Below are 11,484 nucleotides of genomic sequence, written 5' to 3'. Positions count from 1 at the left end.
AACCACTAGTTAATGTGGTCTGGTTACTGCTACATACAATATCTTGATATCTTAATATACTTTTTGAACCATAAATATATGACATTATAAAATACAACACATTTTGGAAAAGTTGCTTAGTCTTCATTCATTATTACATTATACTTTGTTTTGTTTGTGTGCTGGGAGCTGGATGCAGGGCTTCAAGCATACATATACTACCACTGAACCATAGCCCCTGTCTTTTTCATTCACTGTTTTTGACACTGTTGAATAAACAATCCTCAGTAACTAATTTTCTGTGTATTTTCTTCATGTTGTTTTCCTGATAACATGTTACAAACTCTTTCTATATGAATTTATTAATAATACATCTGTCTGTCTGTCTTTAAATGGCTTCATTTCTGAACATGGTAACACACATCTGTAATGTTAGCCATGAGGAAAAGAAAGTGAAGGTAGGAAAAATGTGAGTTCCAGGCCATGCTTTTAAAAACACACAAGGAATCTTAAAATCCTGCTTTCAGTTTGCTGATAATTTTTTTTTTTTTTACTTGACTATATACCATAAAACTAATGGAATGAGACCTCAGGAGGCATGGGGACAAATGTCTCTGATGTCTGCACTTGGGAGAAATGGCAGGAGGATCAGAAACCAGAGCCAGCCTAGGCTATTTGAGACCTTGTTTCAAAAATCAATAAACTAATCACAATTACAACAGCTTTTCCCCAGATGTACTTCATAGATCTTCTATTTACCCACTGTGTCTACAGGCTACTAACCTTCACAAGGGAAAAACAAACAACAAATACACAGCTGAAGGTTAGGAACTACATGTGAAGAAAAATGCTGGGCTGAAATGTAGCTTATGGTCAGCATACATGAAGCCCTGGGTTCACATTCTGACACCGGAAAGGGGGAAATACGACAATGTCTGCCCTTAAGTTGCTGCAAGCCTCCTGAAAGAAACCGTACTGAGAATATAAGTTTTATGAAAGAAATGGGTGTAAAATGCTTTGTTTCACACTGTTGACTTGAAACTGGAGGGATAACAGAAACTTAAGACCTTTTCACAACCAAGTGAGTTTCTTTAGAAGTAAAACAGATTTCTTCTTAGAATGAAATATCAAAGGAGGGTAAAACACTAGAGTTTGGCCTGAGTTCAGTGTTATTGGGTTGTAAGACATTGTACCCTTAAAAAAAGGTGAACAAAATTATAACGATAACCGCTGAAAAAATAAAACACAGCTATAAGTAGAATACTTATATTTGAATACTGGAATATTTGAAACTTAGTATTTGGAAAGTAATCCTGTTGATAGGTTTCTGAAATATGTCACAAAACAGTTGTTGTTTTTTTTTAATTTTTATTTTTTTAATATTAGTTGCAGTTTGTTAACTTTGTATCCCTGGTGTATCCCGCTCCCTCTTTCCCTCACAACCCCACCCTCCCACCCTCATCTCCTTCCTGCCCCTTTCCAAATCCACTGATAAGGGAGAACCTCTTCCCCTTCCATCTGAAACTGGTTTATCAGGTGTCTTCAGGACTGGCTGCAAAGTCCTCTTCTGTGGCCTAGCAAGGCTGCTTCTCCCCCGGGGGGGGGGGGGGGGTGTAATCAAAGAACCCGCCATACAAAACAGTTGTTATCCATTCTTTTTCTTTTCCCTTAGAACCTGGATCCACACAAGACTGTATTTTTGTTTACTTACTAAACATTACTCTGTTCCATTTGCATAAGAAATGGAGATGCCTGTGGTCTGTGTAGTTCGAGAGTGAACACGGTTTCAGCCTCCAATTCCATTCTGCCCTGGAGTTTTCATCCTTTAATATATTTATTAAAATAGGAAAATCGTGTGTTTCAGAAAAGCAAAAGATATGCTTTAAATGTGTTAAATATGTTTTATGAGATCCTTGTTGATGATGTCTAGGTAGGTTTTGTTATTTCTCAGTGTTAGAATACGGGTAAATTTTAATTTTGATATAATAGAGAAAATATTTATATCAGGACTGGGTTTTTTTTTAATATTTAGACAGTTGACTACTTCATAAAGTTAAGGATTTTGTAATATATATTAAGCAATAACATTGTACTCATAAAATGTATTTGAAATTTGTTAATATTAAAAAAATTTTCCCAAGGATTTATTGTCATCCCTGTTATTTCTAAAGATAAACATTTCTGTAAAGTTCCTTACTATAATTTAAACTGATAAAAATTCTATAGTCTTCCCTCTAAGTTGAAGCAAATTGTAAAACAGGTAAAAATAAGTGATGCTTTAATGACAGATTAGTTTCATGTTGTTGCCACGTACACATTATTGCACCATTTGAAATGTTTGTGCATTCTAAGCTAAACATACAAAGGACTGTAAACATTCATGTGGAGTTGGGATATCACTCAGTGCTAGAGTTCCAATGTACTAGTCACAAGGCTCTGGCTGTTATCCCTAGCACTAAAACATAAATAAATTTTCCCTTGTACTTCTCTGACAATAACTTGAGGCATGCACAAAGACTTAGTGATAAATATACAATAAGAAAGCATCCTTTTAATAGTATTCTTTAATGCTTTAATTACAAAAACAGTATTTTAGCATTTACTAAGATATTTAGCTAGTAGGGTGAACAAATGAGATGTGACCCCTATTCTCAAATCTATTGTGGGAAAAGATTTCCATTCTCTTTTCCCATCCTCTAATAATAAATTTAAAAAAAAGAACTTTATATGACTCCTGCTTCTGGGGATATAGTATCTAGGGCTGGAGAGATGGCTCAGTGGTGAATTGAACTCAGTCCTGAGTTCAATTCCCAGCAATCACATGGTGGCTCACAACCATCTATAATGAGATCTGAATTCCCTCTTCTGTTGTACATGCAGACAGAAGACTATATAATACTAAATTTTTTTAAAAAAAGCTTTATATGACACTTTTCTCATCCTCACTATAACCCACTCTTAGGAATTAAATGGAATTCAACAAACTGGTTTTCTTGCTGCCTAACTTCTTAAAATTTGTTCTCCGAAAGTTAAGAAGAATGAGATTCAATGACAAGAAAAAAATAAATGTGTCTGTAATAAGCTTTCACAGTTTAATAACTTCTTTAGCAAATATTCTAAATTGTCTATATTAGTCCTCTTCACTCTCTTGAACTTCCTCTTCTATCCTCTTAATTTACAGCAGTCCTTTCTCTGAGGGGGGCCTCCTGCCTGTAGGAACTGCACTTTACCTTTAGATCACTCTGACTCTCCCGTCTCCTTTTCCCTCTTCCTTCCCTCCTTCCTCCACCGTCCCTAAACAAAACAAAGTGATAAACACTTTGCTCTGAATCATATACATATGTATGTGTGTATATATATATATATATATATATATATATATATATGTAGAATTAACACATGCCTTCTGCCTCCAAATCCATCGAGTTTCCATCCTTTAATACATGTTAAGATAGGAAATATCCTGTGTTTCAGAAAAAAGATTAAATGTATTAATATATTTATGAGACCCTTGTTGATGGTATGTAGGTAGATTTTGTTATCTTATTTTTCAGTGTTAGAAAACAGGTAAATTTTACCACATATAATATATATATATATCACTTGGTCTCCCTATAAGTGGTTAGTTTTGGTTTTTGGTTTTTTGAGACAGGGTTTCTCTCTGTAGAACTCTCTGTAGACCAGGCTGGCCTGGAACTCACAGAGATCCACTTCTTCTGTCTCCCACCACTGTCTCATTCCTGTGTTTATATGTCTGTCTTCAATCCCTGTTTTTTTTTTTAAGACATAATGGTGAGTTATTTTCGCTTTGGATTTTTGGGTCGTAAAGGTCCTACATCATTAGACACTCAAATATTAGCAGATTTCAGAAATGCTAACTCACTTTCCAGGCTGATCTTCAAAGGATTGCACTTAGATGGAATGGTGGTGCATGGCCTTTGACCACAGCCCTTGGCAGTCAGGTCACATATAAAGTTAAAGGACAGCCAGGTTTACATAATGAGGCCTTGTCCCAAATACTAATAATGATGGATTGTACTTTATATCCATGGTTATTTTCCTAGCAATCAGTGCATTTTGACATTGGGATAATTTTTGTAATTGTTAAGTACTCAATGTCCTAAAGACAACAATGAACTTTGAAGATGTTCTATGATTCCAAAGCCTGAATTGTCACACTTCCCAGAAGAAAAGAATGTGTGGTGGTAGGGGATTTAGCTCAGTGGTAGAGCGCTTACCTAGCAAGTGCAAGGCCCTGGGTTCAGTCTTCAGCTCTGGAAAAAAAATAATAAGAAGAAGAATGTATGGTAATGACAAAAGTAAGCATTGGGAAGATTTGAACAATCATTCAATTTTCCTTACTGAGCCTTTACACTTGCCACTGTCCTACGAGGTTTCAAATTCCTCAGCCTTAAATTTAATTGAAGGTATGTAGGCAGGTCTAGGGAGGAATCATATATACAAATACCTTGAATGAATCATAAAACTTAGGAAAGGTTTAACCAGAGATTCTGTTGCTTGGGAGGCTAGAGAGTTTGCTCAGCAGTTAAGAACACGGACTGTTCCTGCAGAGTTCAGTTCCCAGTACCCACATGGTAGCTCACAATTGGTTGCCTGTGACTCCGGTTCTAAGAGATCGGAGGTCTAGCCTTGTTGAAAGAGATGTGTCCTTGTTGGATATGTGCTGCTGGGGATGCACTGAGAGGCCAAGTCTCCTGCCCCACCTGCCTGCTGATCCGGATGTAGCTCCCAGCTACTTCTCCAGCACCATGCTTGCCGTTTGTGCCATCCTGCTCCCCACCATGGTGATAATGGACTAATCGTTAGAAACTGTAAGCAAACCCTCAATTAAATGGTTTCTTAAAATAACAACAATAATAGTAAGAGTTGCTGTGGTAATAATGTATCTTCACAGCAACAGAATTACAACTAAGACAGTTTCCCCAAATTCAGTCTTAAGAAAGGGGAGTGTGTTTTATTACCTATCTATTAGCTAAAGGTTGGGGTAGGGGAGGAAAGAAGTTTTCTCAGTTCACCACAAATCTCAAAAAGACAAAATGCAGCAATTTTCCAAAAATCTGGGTGGGGATGTATTCATTTCAACAGCCATTTCTCTGTGCTAGCTCTTCCAGGATTCTTTTGCTGAATTTGAGTTAGGACCTGCAAAGAGGCCTATAACACCACATGCATGATGCTTTCCTGTGGCTTGTGCTTGAGCACAAAGGGGAGATAATTCCTGGAATAGGGCCTTCTGACAAGAAGTCTTATTCACACAAAAAAACAGGATCCTGTTGTTAGGTTTCAAACCCAGGACAATGGCTGAGGTGCCTATTTAACATATCAAAGCAAGCCTGTTTACACAGTTCTCCCAGCAGTCCTCAGTCCTACCAGTTACAGGGTTCCTCTCAGGTTATATATCTCCCTCCCCTCCCCACCCCATCCCACCCTACTTCCTACTTCCCTATAAAATCTAACTATTTTGGTTACCTTCACACTCTTTTAGGCCTTTTGACTGCTGCACCTGATTCCCCTATTCCTCTCCCCCAACTCCTTGCATGGCTCAAAGTTATGTCCACTCTGGACTCTCCCAGACTGCCCTACTCTACCCATGTCCCTGACTCTTGCCTTTTATCCACAATAAACTTTCTCCTCCACCACACCCAGAAGCTGTCATGTTTTTTCCTTCTTTCTTTTTTCATTCACATTTAGGCCCACAGTCAGCTGTTGCACAGTCCCAGGATTTCTGCATACATAGCTCTTTGCTGTCAGTCCAACAATTTGTTCAGCAATCTACTCATGAGCATTGAGCTCTGCACTTATTTGTGAACTTTTTGAATGCTGCACCTGAAGGTGTAGCTGGAAAGCTTGGGATGGGTGTCAGCACGTCCTGAGTCTGAGTCATTGATGGAAGTATTATTTTAATAGCTGGTTAGACAGGAAACTTTTGTAAGGGAATCAGAGCCTACTTTGCCTCAGTTGTATGGGAAACGTCCTTAATTGGATGGTGGGATGGGGTGGGAAAGAACTACGCATATGAAAGCAAGTTTCACTGATACCATGATTTCATGTGTAATTTTAGCCCGATTTCTACTAATGAGAAAGAACATCCATGACATCCATACTGACTAGAGGCTGGGGATACAGCAGGGTGGTAGAGCAATTACCCAGCAAGCATGAAACTGTGAGTTGGCGCTCCAGTATGAAAAAAAGCAAGCAAAAGACTAACCTGACACGGACCTCAGTATCATAAGACAACCTGATAATCACAGTGAGGCCACTGCTTTCTTACAGAACAACAACTGATCAGACAAGGTCAATCTGTAGCCTGATGAAGGCAAAATAAAAACAAGTCCAGTTTATAATTTTTATAAGTGATGCAAAATGTTTTTATTAAATTACCTATTGTTACTAATTTGTACCCAAATAGTCTGTCTGTTACTTTTTCTTTTTTTAATGGAACCCACAACAGATATATGAAAGGTTTACTGGATAGAGATGGAGAGAGAGGGAAAGGGGGGAGGGAGGAAGAGGGGAGAGATTAACAGAGAGGGGGCAGGAGAGAGAGAGACATGATAGGGGAAGTGGATGGGGAGTGAGCAAAGAGAGAAGGAGAGAGTAAGAGGCAGGGGTGCTTTTATCCTAGGCCCCTGTGGTTGGCAGCCAATGATGACACCATGGGTTACTAGGCAATCGAGAAGCAGGCTGCCTAAATGCTAACACTGTCAATACTAATAGTGGTCAGGTATACATGATGGAGTAATATAATTATTCACCGACGCAGAACAGATAACAGTGGGTACATTATTTGTGTTCTACCACAGGAAAAACAGCCTTGGCATATATTTTGAAATTTAAAATAGCATAAATTTTTTAATGCCCTCCAGTAGTGGAAACGTGAGCTTTTAAAGAATGACTGGGTTATTTCACAGTTGTGTACCACGCCAAAAACAGTCCTTTTACCTGTCACACAGTCAACAATTAGCTGAAAACACCTCAGAACTATGTGGTTATTTGCTAGTTACTCTTCATTTAGTCAATAATACTCATAATGCACTTCAGCCTCCTATGGTCTGGGATTACAAGCATGGGCCACCACACCCAGTGAGATCTTTGTTTTGAAAGTGGGACTGGGGAGGTGGCTCTATGGGTAAAATCCTTGCTGTGCAAGCCTGAGAACATGTGTTCGAATCCCCAGTACCACCTGAGAATGGCACCCTCGTACCCATCTATAAAAGGTGAACTCAGTCCTAAGACTCAGACTGTCTGGAAATAGGATGGTCTGCTGTGGAAATGAACTGACAGGATACACACACTTGATATGGTGTATGGGGACAGACACTTCAACAACATATGTTAGAGCTATAATTATGTGAAAGCTCAACAGCAGAACTATGTTTATCTTTATATAATCACAGGACCAGCTGAGTCTGACCCAAGCTAATGGCCAAGCTGTTGTTTTAAACTACTTTCTAAATAATTCTGCTTCTAACCGATGAGTTCCTTTATTCTCCATTTACCCACCGTATCACCTGGCATGAACTCTTCATAAATTATAACCCATTACTGGTTCTAAATTCACTCTTATGTCATTATACCATCAATGGCAGGTTTTGGTGCCCCACGCCACCCTTGCTGGTGACATTTTTTTTTTCAGTCGAGAAAGTCCACAAATTCTAAGACCTAGCTGTCCTAAAGTCTGTTACCGAGACGCATTACAAACACCGCCCTGAACTGCCCAGAACGCTAGCTGGACCCAAGCCCAGCTTCCGCCTTAAAGAGTCACGTGAGCGTAGCGGGGCTACTGCGCATGCGCGCGCACAGCGCGTCGCCGTCAAGTTGGCTCTGCCGGGTCTTGGCCCCAGCCGGCTGGAACCGGATCCCAAGGGCAGCAGGGTGAGGACTTAGAGGTTCTCGCCGCCACTGCTCCGGGTTCAGCTCGGTCGCCCAGGTGGTGTGCGCCGAGGTGGAGCTGCTGCGGCGGCGTGCGGGGGTCTGCGCCGCCCGGGGGCGGGACTAGGGGCGGGGTCTGCGCTGCCTGGGGGGCGGGGCTCGGGTGGGCGGGGCCTCCCCTGGGCCCCGGGACTTCGGTGCTCCGTCCCTCCCTGCTGGCCTTGCATGTCCTCCTCGCATCTTCAATTTCCACGGGGGCGTTAACCTCGCCAGGGTGCGCTGGAGCGCGGCGCCAGCAGCAGTGTCTAGAAATTTTGGATTTACGATTATATTTTGTCGTTCGGTTGGTGGAAGATGTCATTTCTCTCTGCCTTTGAAGGAGTATTGTTGCAAGAAACTTCAACAACCGTTCATCTGAAATGCTATCTTTTTTTTTTTCTTCCCCCAGGTGCTCGTAGCTTTATTTTCCATGACAGATCTTGACGACAGTACATGCAAAAAGTACATAAAAATGATTGCCAACATAGTAATATTGAGCCTGATCATTTGCATTTCCCTAGCGTTCTGGATTACATCGGTGACTGCCAGCACCTATTACGGTAAGTAAGCGAGTCTAAGTGTTTCTACAAGTTAATGGGTGGAATGGAAAAGTTCCACTTCAGAATCCAAAAAGTACGTCTGTAAGTGGGAGGAATGATTTTGAGTACTACAACAACCTGAATCTGGTTTGCTACCATGACAAGATAAACGAAGTCTTGCATATTTTACAGCCTGGAATGATGCTGGTTCTGATGTTAATTACACCTTTCATAGAAATGCATGCATCAAGTGATTATTTTTGCTTACCTTACTGGAACAAAAAAAGACATAAAATGTAGTTTCGTGAAACAGTTTTGGTGATGCTTGTTCGTATGATTAGTAGTTTTATAATCCCGTGAAAATATCAAAGATTAAAGGGGTACGGTATTTACATTTGGAGGTTTGAAGACTTTGTCCCTTCGAAAGAATAGACCTTTAGTGCTGGAGCTGCCAGGTGCTTGTCCTCAGTACACACCACAGCCACTTGACAGAGATGAGGTACTTTGTTGTTGCTTTGGCTAACTGGCATGAAGCCAAATCTTGCTGCGTTAGCTCCTCCTGGGGTTGAACTCATCATGCCCTAGCCTTAGCCTCCTGAGGGCTGGGACTGCAGAGATTAACCACTCTGAGTGACTTTACATACTTCACATAAGAAAAATCTCATGTGTTAATTGTACAAGATAATGGGTTTCATTTTGCCGTTAATATATTTGGATCCATACCTTGCTGCATGATGGTTTTTAAGGATTATTTTGGTTTTGGCTTTTGCAGTGGAGGGTTGAACCTAGGGTTCTGCACATATTGTGCTAGTGCTCAGGGCTGCTCCATATTCAACTCTTGTTTGTTACAGTTGTTGTTTGGGTTTTGTTTTGAGACAAGACCCCAGCTTGTAGCCTTGGCTGACCTCAAATTCAGATCCTTCCCTTTCCGTCTCCTAAATTCAGGAATTATGAGGGCCAACACTTCCAGTGAGATCTGTAAAATTTCCAAATGGGAAGTGAGGCAGTGACTTTGTGGATTGTGTGTGCTTGCTGTGCAAGCCGGAGGACCAGAGTTTGAATCCTCAGACCCCATGAGGCTGGGCACAGTAGTACACATCTGTAACTCCAGTGCTCCTGGGAGGCAGAGGCAGAGGACAGTCCCTGGGAACCCGTGGGCCAACTCACAGTTATCCTCTGACTTCCACATATCAACACATACGTTTTTGGTTTTGTTTGTTTGTTTTGCTGAGACAAGCTGCCACTGTGTAGACCAGGTTGGCCTTAAACTCACAGAGATTCACTGCCTGCCTCTGTCTCCGAGTGCTGGCTTAGAACTTGCTTATAAAAACAAAAACATTCTTATAATAAATAAGTAGAATAAGCTAGGATTTCTAAACTGGACTCTTCCACTAGGACCAATCTCCTAATGCAAATGAATGAGTTTGTGTCTTCACTTCCCGAAACAAGATTTTGCCTAATTTTTGTCATCCCTCTTGGTTTTTTTAATTTTTCATTTCCTGGTTTTGGTGTTTCTTATTTGACTTTTGAGGAAGAGCTTCTTTCTACATAGCCCTGGCTAACCTGGAACTCACTGTGTAGACCTGGCCTTGAACATGTGATCCTCTTATGTCTCCCTGCTGGCTTTACAAGCCCATGCCAGTATCCTTAGCTATTTCCTCATTTTTGACAGAAGTTCAATGTTTTCCCTGAGGATAAAGGAATCCCTCAAGTTGGGCACCACAGTGGTGCATGCCTGTAATCCCAGCATTCAAGGAGGCAGAGGCAGAGGATTCTGTGAGTTTAAAGCCAACCTGGTTTACAAAGTGAGTTCAGGACAGCCAAGGCTACAAAGAGAAACCCCGTCTTGAAAAACCAAAGAGAAAGAGGAGGAGGAAGAGGAAGATAAGAAGATGACTATGACAGAAAGAAAGAAATCAAGTGTCAAAGCCATAACCTGTCTGAAGAAGATGATAGACTCCTTTTGGCCTTTAGTTAATTCTGCTATGTAGGCCAGAGTATCAAGCTTAAACAAAATGAAGAATCAGAATTTTTATATCAAATATTCTAGTTTTTAATATGAACTCAAAAGATCTAAACAGATCTAAAAGATCTGTTTTGTTAGCCAAACAAAACAGCTATGAACTGGATGTAGTCTTTGGGTAAATTGACTTCTAACTGTTGATTCAGATTTGTTGCCTATCAGAATGTTACTTATTTTAGATAATCTCTTTGAAGGATATAAGTAATTAGATTCCCATAAGTTTGTCTGAAATTTAATATATACCTCCTTAAAAAAATAAATAAATAAAGGCTGGGAAGTGATGGCACACTCCTTTAATACCAGCACTTGGGAGGCAGAGGCAGGCATATCTGGTCTAACAAGTGAGTTCCAGGATATCCAGAGCTATACAGAAAAACCCTGTCTTGAAAAACCGATAGATGGATAGATACATACATATATACATACATACATAGAAAAAATTAGAAAAAGTAAAAAACTGGAGATTTATTTCATATGCCCAAATGCTCATGTGTGATATGTAAGAACATGTGAATGGTTTTTAACACCTGAACATAGCATAGTGGGCACTGCCCCAGAAACATTGTTCCTCTAACAGTATTCAAGTCTGAACATAAATATTTTCACTGGGTGACTTCATCTGTTTCCCTACTTAGGATAGTGTTTTGATCCATAACTCACTTTATTAAAGCTGAATATTAAGGCTAACCAATGCAAGATTCAAGCTGGCCCTCGTCCCAGCTCTGAGAAGGGGAAGTGGACATGGGACCCTGTCACTAACCAAGAATCTGTTTGCAGTTTGAATACCTGCTGTTGACAGGAAAATCAGTTTTCCCCAGTGGAGTTTCACTGGGTGGATCAACCTTTTTCCAGAGCAGGACCCATACCCAGGAGTAGTTGGGTAACATAATGAATCCCATGGTATTTTTGTAGACTTTTTGTTTCATTTTAGCATTCTTTTGTCTCATTGGTCTTTGTTTTGGTTTTCGTGTGTGTGTGTGTGTGTGTGTGTGTGTGTGTGTGTGTGTGTGTGTG

The 11,484-nt window shown here is 40.4% G+C and overlaps 1 protein-coding gene across 7 annotated transcripts in view; it reads left to right on the top strand.

Moving 5' to 3' along the window:
- Positions 1-11,484, top strand: part of Tmem19 (transmembrane protein 19) — a 45,744-nt gene that overhangs the window by 12,122 nt on the left and 22,138 nt on the right. For 4 of the 7 annotated variants that reach the window (XR_008722287.1, XM_055625927.1, XM_055625925.1 and 1 more), the window contains exon 2: positions 8,318-8,468. Coding sequence is in view for 6 of the 7 variants with exons in the window: in XM_055625927.1 (XP_055481902.1) it covers positions 8,339-8,468 (130 nt within the window). In the remaining variant the exon portion in view is untranslated. Of the gene's footprint in view, positions 1-7,783; positions 7,873-7,904; positions 7,943-8,050; positions 8,213-8,317; positions 8,469-11,484 lie in introns of those variants that run through there. The other 3 variants (XM_055625929.1, XM_055625926.1, XM_055625928.1) reach the window with 3 other exon arrangements.

Source organism: Psammomys obesus, unplaced genomic scaffold, assembly GCF_907164565.1.
Source record: "Psammomys obesus unplaced genomic scaffold, mPsaObe1.curated_primary_1811, whole genome shotgun sequence".
Classification (NCBI taxonomy): Eukaryota; Metazoa; Chordata; class Mammalia; order Rodentia; family Muridae; genus Psammomys; species Psammomys obesus.
Note: the sequence above shows the minus strand (reverse complement) of the source record. Positions and strands in the feature narration are given on the sequence as shown.